The sequence below is a fragment of the Meriones unguiculatus genome, chromosome 2, assembly GCF_030254825.1.
Source record: "Meriones unguiculatus strain TT.TT164.6M chromosome 2, Bangor_MerUng_6.1, whole genome shotgun sequence".
NCBI classification, from domain to species: domain Eukaryota; kingdom Metazoa; phylum Chordata; class Mammalia; order Rodentia; family Muridae; genus Meriones; species Meriones unguiculatus.
In genome coordinates this window covers 46,166,833-46,180,874 of record NC_083350.1, presented here as the reverse complement: position 1 = coordinate 46,180,874, position 14,042 = coordinate 46,166,833, and the positions used below count along the sequence as shown (strand labels likewise).

General features: G+C 42.0%; 1 protein-coding gene across 3 annotated transcripts in view; it reads right to left on the bottom strand.

Moving 5' to 3' along the window:
• Prelid2 (PRELI domain containing 2) overlaps positions 1–14,042 on the bottom strand; it is an 82,145-nt gene that overhangs the window by 52,763 nt on the left and 15,340 nt on the right. For all 3 annotated transcript variants that reach the window (XM_060377339.1, XM_021650736.2, XM_021650735.2), the window contains exons 2-4: positions 7,609–7,666; positions 5,083–5,156; positions 2,648–2,808 (exon numbers count right to left, since the gene is read on the bottom strand). In XM_060377339.1, coding sequence (XP_060233322.1) covers positions 2,648–2,808; positions 5,083–5,156; positions 7,609–7,654 — 281 coding nt within the window. In that variant the 5' untranslated portion in view covers positions 7,655–7,666. The remainder of the gene's footprint in view (positions 1–2,647; positions 2,809–5,082; positions 5,157–7,608; positions 7,667–14,042) is intronic.

The window sequence follows — 14,042 nt, the reverse complement described above, 5'->3', positions numbered from 1 at the left end:
TCTGTGTATATACACCTATGCACACTACAAACTAGAACTGAGTCATAAAAAACTCTTAGAATAACAAGTTGGGGTGTACCTCAGGTGGTAGAGTCCTGGCCTAGCATATGCCAAAACCTCAGATGGCATCCCAAGCACACATACACCAAATGTGGTAGCATAGACCTCTAATTCTAGTTCTCAGGAGCTAGAGGCAGGAGAATCAGAAGTTCAAGGTCATTTCTGGCTATGTAATGAATTCAAGACCAGCCTTGGTGTCACAAGATCCTGACTCCAAAAAAATAACTAAATATGGGATAAAACATGCAACTGCAGAGACTTTCATTATAACACTGTAATCACTAAAAGTTCAGAAATGTACAAGTCAAATAAGAATGGACCGAGAACAGTACCTAAATAATATGTAAATAGTATGTAAATAAGCATGATCTCTAGTTAATGTGATTTGTTCCCCAGAATTGATTAATATTAGCTACCAGAGTCATGTGCCATTTTTCCCATAATCAGAAGTTTTTCTGATTAAAAAAGAAGACAGTGAAAATAATCTCCAGTATTATCAGGTTGAATCACAATTTAACTTTCGTGTACAAGTGTTCAGTTCAGCTTTTAAGACTATCCAATAGCCCAAATATAATACTAAATAACAATAGCAAAAAAAATATGCTAAAATAAAGAGAATGAAAACAGGAATGGAATCAAGCAGTGCCATCCTTTTGCTACATCTGCATACCAACAACAGAGCTCTGCTCTCCGGCCCCAGCCTTTACTCCTACCACCCATGTCCTATGTCAACTTTCGGCATCAGCAAAATAAAAACTAGATCAATAACTCTCCCTCTGATGCGAATAAGACAAGCTTCCTTCCTCATCCAGGAGGCTGCTGTATGGCCAGAGCTGTGCCAATGGGAATGATCTGGAGAGAGGCTGGGCCTTAAGGATGGCTTTTACACGGGGACAATTAGTAGTTGGAGGGCTTTATTATTTTCATTAAAACTGTAGATATACAATAAAAGATTTCATGTCACACAGAACAGTAACAATAAAACACAGTAAATTATCCTCTGAAATCACATCAGTCACCGTAATGGTTATGGTTAACATTTAGTACGTGTAATGTTTTACTTCTGTTTCAAAGTCTGTCTTTGGATGCCAAAAAAAGATGACAGACTCGGAAGAAGCTGAGGCAGGAGGATGGCAGAAGCCCAGGAGTTTAAGACAAGTTAGTATAAATAGTAAGACACTTGTCTCAAAACCAAACAACAAGGGGCGAGGAGAGATGTCTCGGCAGCTGAGAAGCCCGCGCTGCCCTTACAAAAGGCTGGGTTTCATTCCCAGCACCCACACAGCAGCTCACAGACATCTGCAACTCCACTCCAGAGGACTCAATGCCTTCTTCTGGCCCTTGCAGGCATGAGGCACACGTGTGGCACACATATATACATGCAGATAAAATGCCAGACACAGAAAAATATACAAATCATTTTTAAAATCTCTCTTTAAGGATTGGTTCTCACCCACCGTACTTATAAAAATTAAAATGTGTATTAATTAACTGCGGGCCATGTCGCAGGGAAGTAGCCTCTGGGGACTGCTGTTGTGGAGTGTAAATCTGTGTTAGCACACTGAGAGGCAATGCGCAAGAATCCGTGTGACAGGCTATATGTTTATAACTCGCAAAATTTATATGCAGACATGTTTTCTATTGCATCACGTTTTAGGTTTCCAGGGCTGGAACCCAAGGGCTCAGGCACGAGAGACGAGCTGCCTGCACGCAGGTGCCCCCGGCCTGTGTGCTGAAACCTTAACCCACAATGGGAAGGAGTTAGGACACAAGGCCTCTGGGCAGTGAACTCAAGCTGACATGATTCCACGAACACAGAGCTCCTCCATGGAATCTATTACATGGAGACAGAGAGCAGAGTATATGTTCTCTACCTTAGGGATTAACAGAAAACAAACAGCTGCTCAGAAGCAAGTAAAAAGTAAAAAAAAAAAAGTACACAAAAATGTAGACGACATAAAACCACATGTGTGAAAAAGACATACAAACTAAGCAAGCTAGCTGAGTCCCCGTACAAGCACCTCCGTAACCCTGCTGGAATTGGCAGGTGTTAGGCGGGCCCACTGACAAGGTCAAGAGCAAGATAACATCCAGCAAAATATTGTCCTTATTCAAACTCTGTTAAATACCCAGACTGCCTTTAAAGGCCCGAAGGAATAGTCAACAAACTGGCGACATTCATTGCCTTTGAGGAGGGTAAGAAAATACTAGAATTACTTGGGTGCGGTGGTACACGCCTTTAACCTCAGCACTCAGGGAGGCAGAGGCAGGTGGATCTCCGAGTTAGAGGACAGCCTGGTCTAAGACAGCCAAGACTACACTGAGAAACCCTGTCTCAGAAAACACACACACACCCAAAGAAAAACAACGCCAGAATTTAGAGGGTATTTGGACAAGAGTTGAGTTCTGTCATATTTTCTCCAAAAGAAAATATATTCATCTATTGCTTACATGATTGAAAACAATGTGAAATATCTGTATAATAGAGACCATAGGAATGAAATTGTGTGCTGCTGTATTGATCCACACACCCAACACATCCAACACACACACACACACACACACACACACACAGAAGTAATCTTACCAGTTTGGATTTTCCACACTTTCCCGGAAGACAGACTCTTCCCTCAAGGATGCGTATTGCGTCCACGTGAGTAGATGGCTCTGGATAGCCATGTTCCTTCTTCGAATACTGAGCCATGATTCTTCTTCTAGCTGGATATCAGGTACCTTTAAAATACTCACCTGGCCAACAGAAAGAGGACAGCATTCTCAATCTAGGAAGAGCAAGCTACATGAAGACTCTGCCCGGGGCCCATCTCAGTCTTGGCTAACAGAGGGACCTGTGATCCTGATGAACAGACAGCACTTCAGCTATCCCCCTCAGCCTCTGATAATCAGACACACAGTGGCCTCACTACATGCTGCCAAGGACTTGCAAATGGCTCAGGACTGACACAGGCCACTAAACAAATTATCAGCTGCTTTGGGTCTCCTCTGGGGCAGACCTTCTTGAGTTGATGGATTCTCATCAGACCCACCTACATGCTCCCATGCAGGGCAATATTAAGTGAAATATTTTCCTCGTTGTATTCTCTGTTCAGTCCCTAGAAATCGATGCTTTCCCAGGTAGAGAGGACAAGGAAAGCTACAAAGGCAGAATTGTACAAGTCAGAGACTTAAATTATTTAAGAATTGAGGTACAAGATGAACTGGAATGCCTTTTTAAATAATAGATTCAAAGTGCGTATATAGGGCAAAGACAGTTCTGAACTCTGGAAAAGCCGGTGATAATTTGCTGTGGAATTACAACACAGTTTGCCATCTGCAAGTCAAAAGAAGTTCATTTCCTTTGTAGTTCCAGCTTTTTTACATTAAGAGAATAGCAGTGTTTTAACCCACAATGAGGGCTGGATGGAGGCTGCCCTTTTTCCTAGTATAAACACAGCAGTATAATTTGCAAGCTACTCTGAAGGTGCCCAGCTTCATTCTGCATCACATAGGGAATCTCTTCTGGGGCAATTTTTTAAAGTGTCTGTCAAGATGCTCTCCTCTTATGTCTTAAAAGACCCCCATCAAAAATCTTACAACGTGTCAGACAGTGGTGGCACATGCCTTTGATCCCAGTACTTAGGAAGCAGACACAGGTGGATCTCTGTACAAACACACACAAAAAAATTCTACATTGTGAATGAAGACGATCATAACTATTCAAAGTACTGAGACCAAGTGACAGTGAGTGCTCAGCATAGATAGGACATCTACACCAGTCACCCCAAGGCTCAAGGAGCATGGCGAAAGAGAGGAAAGAATGGAGATGAGGGGTGCTGCAGAAGGCTATCTTATCGACATGACATGGCTGTTGCATGCATGGACTCACAACAGCTGTGTATACCCGCAGAAGACCTGCAGAAGATCAAGCCGGTTAAAAATTCCAGCATGGACAGTACAGAGGGGGAGGGCTTAGCTGATGAGCCATTGACAGCTGATGTCTGCTAGGGGAGGAAGAGTCACTTTTCTCTGGAGGGGTACCCATGCCCCAGGAGATAACCACAAACCCAAGCACACACAGGTAACACTAATTAGACTCAACAACTTGAAAATAATAATACCAAAATGGAAATGAGAAAACATGAAGTTGGGAGGGAGATGTGTTGGAGAGTCTGAGAGAGTTAGAGAGGGAAGTGAGGGATAGATAACCTCAACACATTGCGTACGTGTATGAAATTTTCAGTATAAATAAAAACTTTTTAACTACTTCTACAGCTAGGCATGGTGGTACACATCTGTAATCTCAGCACTTAGATGGCTGAGGCAAGAGGGTTATTCATAGTTTGAGGCCAGCCTGGACTACACAGTGAGTTCCACCTCTGCCTGGGCTACAGAGGGAGGCCCTTTATCAAGAAGAAAAACCTGAATATGGTTCAAGCCATGCAGATGACATTTTGCACTCACCTCTATCCAACACAGAGTCACCCGAGTGCTTAAGGGTTTCAAAGGGAGAAAACAGTTTTCTATCATGAACATTCTGGCATCATTGAGTTTATTTTACACACCAAAAGACTTTCATGGGGCACTAAGAACAGCATGCTCCCAGAAACAGCTAGTATTTCTGACAATGCATTACAAAGAGAAGTGTGGCCTGCCTACCCAAAAGTGAGATTAACACTTACAATCTTCTCACTTGTAATTGTCCTTGCCTAAGGGCCATTGCTAGCCATGGGCAGACTAGGAAAGACAACACTTCTTTCAAGATGCCACAGGTACCCACAAAAATAAGCATCAAATCTCCCCACCTCCACGAAGAGTCCTCCTCAGAAAGGACAGACACAGTATCACATGCGGCACCTGCCAAAACTGGGATGAGCATGAAAGGAATATTTCCCCTACAAAACTATGAGACTGGAGGCAATGGGAAATTCTAGCACTACTTTAGATCAGAAAATGCTGCCTTCTTCTGTAACTATTAAAATTCCTCAATTTTATATCCACTGTGATTAAACTCTGAAGCGAATTTACCTTTCTTAACATTTCTGGAACCACATTCTTACAGATAGCAATCCTCTTTCTATAGATGAGTCCTGTTGATTCATCTAGGAAAGAAAAAATTTCATAGCCAAAAAATAATTAGGGGAAAATGTATTTTTATCTAAGAGTCCATAGAGCTTCCTAACTCAATTTAAATTTTCAATATTCAGAATTCTTACATATAAGGCACAAAATTCAGTTTTCCAGGGGTTAAGAGACCTCTCTGTTCTTGTAAAAAGTACACGCCTTTGGTTCCCAGCATCTACCTCAGGCAGCTCACAACTGCCTATAACTCCACTTCCAAGGGCTCCAAAACATCTGATTTCTCAAATACTTCCTACACCCAGCCACATATACCCACACAAACGTACACACACAAATACAAAATAAAATACAAAATAAAATAAATTTTTAAAGCATTTTTTTTTTCTGATCAGTTTTCTAAGCCAAATCACAAAGGCTCACAGGATAAAGGCCAAATTCATAACAAACATGCTAAAAACAAGAAAATGAATCACAAGTGGGCCACCGCTCTGAGTGATGAGTGCCTAGTGTCAACGGTGGCCTACTCAACAAGAGGGAGGATGGAAATGGATTCGGCCACCGCCTAGACCACAGCTTTAGGCACAGATTTCTGGCTGTATCATTTAAACCTATAACTAATTAAATACATGAGTCACATTCTTCTCTCATAGAGGAATAAAACACTTGTGATCAGAGTACCCCATCCTGGAGGAAAGTTAAACTACCAATAACAATAACAACAAGTATGAGTTAAAATGAGAGGAAATAGAAAAAAAAAAAAAAAAAAAAACCTCATACTGAAGTGTTGCCATTTCTCTATGAATTATAAGGCTCAGTCATGGTGCAGGGTTTCTTGGAGCTCAGACAACAGCTGTCCTCGCCCCTGAGGCAAACACCCTGACCACCGGAACCTGCTGGCAAGAAATAAATGCTTTGCTCTTAGCAGTCTTTTGGTCATCTCAGCCAACATGAGCAAAACATGAACTAAAAAGGAAACAGCTTCTGGGCAGGCTGACACACGCCTTTAATCCCAGCCCCTGGGAGGCAGAGGCAGGCAGGTGGCTCTGGTGAACATACAAAGTGTCAAGGCAGCCAGAGCTACATAGTGAAACTATGTCTTTAAAACAAACAAACAAACAAAACAATGGGGGGCAAAGATGAAAATCTGAAATTACAACCAGCACTCTATGCCACTTTAAAAAATGTACCTTATTTTCTCATTTGATCCTCATAACAATCTAATTTATCAGGATTGTTTTTCCATTTGACAGATAAACAAATTGAACCTTTAAAAAGTTAGGTTATAGCTAGGTGTTTTGCACGCCTGTAGTCCCAGCACTCAATGATGCAGAGACAGGTGTATCTCTGTGAGTTCAAGGCCACCTTGGTCTCCAAAGTGAGTATAAGACAGCCAAGGCTACACAGAGAAGACCTGTCTCAAAATGAGGTCATGAGAAGGAACAGAATCAGGACTTGAAATCAGTTTCGACTCAGGCCAGCTCAGGAAAGCGTGTCCCACCCTGCACTCAGGTACAGGAGAAAATGCTTCTAACAGTCTATTTCTGTACCCACAGATATGCGAAAAGCAGCCCCATTAATAAGACAGTTTCATGTTTATGAAGCACCGTGGAGACTGCAGCCACATGACTGACAGCAACAGCCTGTGGTTTCCAAGGCTGATGAGCACGCTGGGCCAGGCTCTGGATGTCTCCACAGGCTTGTGAACGTCACCAGAGCTCCTGGCACCGCCCACTCTTCAAATCACAGTGCATTCCCTGAGGAAGGAAATGCAAAGAGCACCAGAGATCTCCAAGGAGGCACACAGTCAGCATTTTCTGAAAGGGGTCCTGGGGTACATATTTTAGGTGTGTGGGCCATATACCCAGCTCTTGCTGTTACTCAGATGAAGCAGCCATTATAACACACAGAGGGGCGTGGCTAACATGTTAAGAAAACCCCGCTTACAGAAACAGCATGAGCCAAGCTTCAGTTACGGTTCCACAATCTACGTGCTTTATGGCCACATCACGACTGCGTGCTATTTTTCAATAGTCCAGGCTAAGCTTGAATTCCTGATGCTCCTACCTCCACCATTAGAGGCCTGAGGCACCATGCCTGGCTTCATATCTACTATCTACAAACGTTTTGCCATCCACAAATTGATGTGTGACAACGATACAGCCAAGTGAGTTTGGCCAGGTTAGTATCCCCATGCTTAGGTTTCCTCCTGCATGAAAGAGGAGTCATCATGATTCCTACCTCAAACATTATTCTGAAAGTTGAGTGAGCTAAGTACTTAGTGTGTATGTAACACACTATTCCCTGCACAGTTACGCCCAGCCTCGGTCCGACCATCCACCATGATTTAGAAAGTGACAAAAGCCCTGCTTAAGATGTAAGAGACAGGCACACAGGCACACACAAGTGCATCCTTTACAAAGTCAGGATACTCGATGACCTTAACTAACGTAAGGGTGTACGCAGAGAACGTACCTTTTTTTTCTTCCACAACTTTCACGGAGATGACATTCTTATCCATGGGGTTGGGATACTAAACAAAAACACATAAAGAAGAGTTAGCGTTGTCTTTTGCCAACACGAAGGACCTGATAGGTGTGACAGGCGTCTTTAAGACCAGTAAGTATCTTCCGAGAAACCTCTAAGTAAGAACCAGTTTTAAATCAAGAATCTTGATTTTAGCACTTGGACTCAGACAAGTGAGGTGGGCTTTCATGAAATCCAGGAACAATTTATTTAATTTTATGTGCGTGGGGTCTTGCCATATGTATGTGCACCACGTGAGTGCTTGGTGCCAAAGAGGACGTTAGAGGGCGATGGGTGACCGCTCCCCCCACCCCCAGCACTGGAGCTACAGATGTGGCTTATGAACCGTAGCCACCATCTCAGCACTGGGAACTGAGCCTGGGTCTTTCGAGAACAGCAAGTGCTCTTAACCAAGGAGCCAATAATCCCTCTGTCCCAAAGGAAACCTTCTTTAGGTCCCATCTAAGCACTGAGCAGAGATAAGAATGAGGTTAGGAAAAATGATTAATAATAATAATAATAATAATAATAATAATAATAATAATTGTAATAATGAGCCAGCCTAACATAAACTAAGAATGCTCCCTGTGCCAGACCTACATGCCTTCATTATACCACCACATCTAACTTAACAGCTATTCTGTTGTGAAGAAGTTGCGTAATATTATGATCTCCAATTTCAAAAGTAGGAACTGGATGAAGACTGGATTGTTTCACTACCCAGCTTGTTCCTGGGAGTCAGGAAATTGAACAGGCCAGTCCAGCACTACTGCCCTGGACCATGACCTGGTGACCATGTTAGCATCTCAGGAAAATAATCATAAAAGGACAGGATGTCAGGCGCACAGGAGACATTTGATTAATTATTTATTTATTTTATTAAATTGGTCTGAAAGACAATTTATATATACCCAGGTTAATAATAGCTATCATTTTTTAACACAGTCAATTAACATACACTGTTAATTCACAAAAGTATACTATAAAGATATACATTGTTTGCTTTCTATTTTATATCTGGGAGAGAAGGCTTGGATAAACTAAATACCCTGCTCAAAATGACTAATAAGTATGGCACCTGAGATAATGTAACTCACCCCAGGTACTGTCTTGCTGCCTCCACTTCCACTGTGAAATCACCTCAGAGTTACTATAAACCATCCTTTCCTTTACTCAGAAGTGGAGAGATAGGCAGAAAACGAATCTCTCAAAGCCACCAGATAAAGCGGCTCCTAAGTAGAGCCTGATGCTCTTGGGCTATCTCCTGACCCTCTCCAGGTTTCCAGCTTCATCATGTGATCAAATGACATGACATCTTGCGCACTGAGCAGAAGCCAAGTGCACTCCTCAGGCTGAGGTGAGGAAAAGTCCTTTTTGTGGAGAACTTGAGTTTCAGGATTCCTAGATCCTTAGAAATGGAATGTAAGACTCTACCAGCGTCAGTCTCAAAGAACCAAGAATAAGAATGAAAACACCAGGGTGGTAGCGATGCCTGCCTTTAACCCCAGCACTCAGGAAGAAGCAGCAGGCAGATCTCAGTGAGTTTGATCCCAGCACTCAGGAAGAAGCGGCAGGAAGATCTCAGTGAGTTTGATCCCAGCACTCAGGGGGAAGAGGCAGGCAGATCTCTGAGTTTGAGGCCAGCCTGGTCCACAGATCAAGTTCTAAGATAGCCAGGACTACACAGAAAAACCCTGTCTCAAACAAACAAACAAACAAACAAAGATGAAGATGCATTGTGCATGCATTCACTCAGTTCAGCCCTGGAAGAAAAGATTTAAAATTACAATGACTACTTGATGAAGCTTAGCCCTCCAGAGATCCATACTGGTAAGGGAAGGATGCATGGGGATTCTGTTTTGCTACAGAGATTTCCTGGGCCAGAGACATCCAAGATGCACACAGCTCTCTAAATCATGTGGGCATGTATGTGAATTAACCTTTTCACACTAACATAAAATGAAACCAATTCTTTTATTGCATTACAGCTTGTTCGTTACATATCCATAAATGTATTCCAAGTAAATGTTACAGTCACGCTGTAAACTGTGGGCAGATAACTAAACGAAATTATGAAGAAAAACAGAATGTATCACCAGGCATGCACAGTAATAAAACATTCTCAGTTCTTGCTACATCACCTAAATTGTCAGCTTAAACTATACTTCTGCACACCTTCACTTAATTTTAATATTTACCTACTAAAAAAGATACTCATTTAAATGATAAGACCCTCTTTATTTTTTTGTGATTAGACAGGAAGATAATAGATAGATAGGTGATAGACAGATGATAGATACAGATTAGATAGACAGATGGATAGACAGACAGACAGACAGACAGACAGATAGATTACCATTCCAAATACTGTTTCAGACACTAAGGATGTAGTAGTGAAGTGAAAAGCATGTAGCTTCTTACAAAATTAATACATTAGTTGAAGAAACAAACAAAAGCAATAAAATATGTCAGACCTGTTTAAGAGAAAATAAAATAGGGTGATAGATGGAAAAGCATGGACGACCCAGTAGAAAACTCGGGTCATTCATTTAACAATCTTTGCAAATAGCAATAGGAAAATGGAACTTGTAATAGCTGAACACAAGAGACCATGAACTATACACGCTAATAAATATAATTTGCAAAATTTAAGTTGTTTTCCTTCATGACTGCTTCTGGAGTTAACAGACATAAACCTCAAGTTTCCATAAAGAATGGCAAAAGAAATTAGAGGTTTGTACGAAACAGCTAAATATGGTGACATGGATGACACGTATTTTAACTCTTTTCAGAAATTAAAACTGTATTAAGCGAAGGCTCCCTCTACCTGGCATTACTTGAAATAATAGAATGCCATCTTGTGGTAACCTACATATTCATGTTTTAACTCTTACACACAAAATGTATCGAAAGCCTTGTTTAAGAGAGGGAAGCTTCTCAGAACTCGTACTAGGAGCTCTTCTCCTCAACTGGAAAGACGTCAAGTACTCATGACTTCTGGACACCCATTCAAACACCACAGGACTACGGAATTGATCCAGCCAGATCCTAAGCTCTCCTGTGGCCATCATGAGTGTGTTACAAAGAGGCTGCCTGGCACGATCTCATTTAGTTCTCTTCCAAACAAGGGAACACATTAATGAGTATCGCGATGTGGCCTCTTCCTATTTAAAGTCTAATATATAAATCCTGCACACAAGAACAGATGAGCCTGCTCGTCCCCACTCCATACCAGACCCTCCCGGAAACAATGTGGCCTGTTGACCCGGTTTCTGCCAAAAGCCCTTGTCTTTCTTGAGCCTGCTTTGGTGGCCGCACACACACATACACACACGCGAGTGGCACTGTAGTTGCACTATCAGTGAGTCTGGAGATTTCTCAACGTGTATTTAGCTTCATTTTTTATCTTATTTATGATTTCACTTTCTTCATAGAATGAGCAAGCGAACTCCTTTCCCAAGATATAAGTCTACTGTAACACTAACAAAGGCAAAATGCACACTTCTAAGGTCATTTTCATTCTCGCCCCTTTTCATTCTCTTTTTTCCATGTTAAAAGAGGCCAGAAACCATTTGGATGGAGGTATTTTGAACAGGTGGGTAAATCTACTCCTAGAAACCAAAAGTTATTAAATGAAAATCCCATTTCCAGGGATGGGCTACTTCCCTACAATGTCCCTCAGAGGCCTCCAAACTGATACAGGTGATTGCCACTGTTTTCTGGATGCCCACTAGAACTAGAGGGTAAAAGCATCTTGATGGAGAGAGTACCTGCTCCGGTTTAAGGACACTGAGAGAAACCAGGATAGAGGTGAGCTGGCTGCTCTCTTTCTGCTGGATGGCTCTCACAGTGGCAGTGGTGCTGTGCAGACAGCTATGGAAAGCTTGTCCTCAGTTGTCTCACTCATCTTTGGATCCTGAAAGCTATCTTGCAGCACTGCCAGGCAAGATGTGCCCAAAAGAGGTTGGGGTAACCGGCCATTTTCTGACTGGATTTGAGGCCTGCTTCACAGGAGAGAACTGGTGTTCAGTATTGTATGCTGGTCAAAGCCCTGTGGCTACAGAGGTTATGGGTCCTAGTGGGAAAGCTACTGCCGTTGTTTTGCTAAATGCATATGTGGTGTCGATCAAATTGCCTTCTAAATTTATCCCCATACATTAATGTTACTGTCACCTTTAGGCAGAGATCCTTCTTTCAGTATGTGGTGGTTAGTAACTGATCCAAGTGCTCAGAGTAAGTGACTGTTGAGTGCTCAGCCCTAAATAAGACAGATTTTATAGATAGATAGATAGATAGATAGATAGATAGATAGATAGATAGATACATACATATACATGTGTATATATAAATATACACATATATACATAGATATGTATGTATATATACATATCTATGTATATAAATATATATGTATACATGTATATGAATGTATGTATATACATCACCCCCATTTAAGGCTTGTTAAACACTGTGAACAAGAAGTTTAAAGTAAGAGCCAGAGAAAGGGGTAAAATGTTATAGAACAAGGTCTCCAAGGTATATCATAGTCATTGTGCTCTCAGACTCTCAGCAGCTCCAAACATTGGGTCTATCAATGCTGCTCCATGAAGGTGGGGGCACTTATAAACAGTCCGCCCTTCCTGGAGGCTAACAGTTGCTAGTGGGGTGAAGCTCACCTTTCCCCTCCTGAAGATGTATAGACGGTTAATGGTTGTTGGAGGGACAGATAGAGTTTCTTCTTCAGCAATGAGACGACTGGTTAAGATATCAATACTACTATAGAGAGGCACTGCCCAAGCTCCTGTTTAGCACCCAAATGAAACTCATTAGCACCGTTCCTCTGTCTGTCTGTCATCTCTCTCCTCCCTCTCACCCCCTCCCCCACCATACACACACCATGAAAGGGGGAAACTGGTTGGAAAAAGGAAGTATATCATCGGGAGTGGGAGGGGAAACAAGAGGGTGATGAGTTTAAATATGATTTTTAAAAAAATAATTAGATAAGTGAACAAAATGTCATAATGCAGCCCATCATTACATATTACATGTAACTCACATATGCTAATAAAAAGTTGTTTAAAAGACAGACCCGAAAGCCACATGATGTCAAGTTTGGAGAATATACATTAAAGCAATATACAATTATTAAAGTGAGAGGCCAGGAAATTGAGTGCATCTATTATAGGAATAATATTTACTGCACTTATGGGTGGAACTTTATAAAGATACAGCCTCTGCTTTTGTTTGCTAAGGGAAAGTTCATCAATCAGAACGCACATGCTTAAGAGCAGGAAGTTATTAAAGTAGCAGCTATCTGCAACGTTCAGAGGTCAACACCTGCCTTTTGAAGCACGACTCTCCTCCTCATAGTCAATGTCGTAATCGGAATCACTGTGGATCTGCTTTTGAACAGGGTTATCTATCCGAGAAAGCGCAAAGAAAGAGGAACTGCAGTATGCCTGGCCCGTTGGCATACGCATGTCTGCTTGATACACTCTAAGGGGATCTGCTACCCAGCTACTTCCAAACAAGGGGCCTTGCTACATGTTCAGTTACGCAGACACATCAGCACTATATACTGGGCAACCTTTCCATGGTCTCCATCAAGTAGCTCACTCCAGATGAAAAGCAAAGGTGACTTATCACAAAGATCAAACAAGTCGCCGGTTAATCAGTACTTCATTGACCCGCCTGGCTTGGTAGCTCAGGCCCATAACTGCAGCACTGGGGAGATTGACGGAGGAGCATCAAGTGCTCAAGGCCAGTCTGGGATACATAGGAAGACACAATTTTAACAGATGCACCTTGCCTCACATTGTATGTCTGAATATAGCCCTGAGAAAGCTTGGCACAATAATAAATACATTCCTCTCTGCTCCCCCTGACAGGAAGCACCTTCAGGACAAGGTCATGTTTTATTTATTGTCAAAGGGTGCACAGAGTTACCATGAATACCAATTAATAGGCACATAATGAATATGTAACTATTAGCACTTTGATAGATAAAAATCTTCTTTCACACGCTAAGCCACAGCCGCCACTGGATGAGTTACTAAGCACACTTTAAAATTTAAATTGCACTTAAAAAATAATTTATCATTCAGATGTGCACCATTATTCATGCTCACCTTCTCCCTTATTGTTCCAAGTTAGAAAAGATTTCTGCAGACTGCTTCCCCCAGCTTTTCAGTTTCACATTCCTGAACAAACATAAAGATCTCCAGAACTCAGCTAGTGTTTTGCAAGCACCTGCCAGGCCCCAGCATTAAGCTAGGTGCTTACATCAATCAGCACCCCCGGCAGCCTCAGCAGACGGCTTTTCCTCTTACTCTGCAGCCAAGAAAACTGAGGCACAGAAACATAACTGAACCTGCGCACACCCC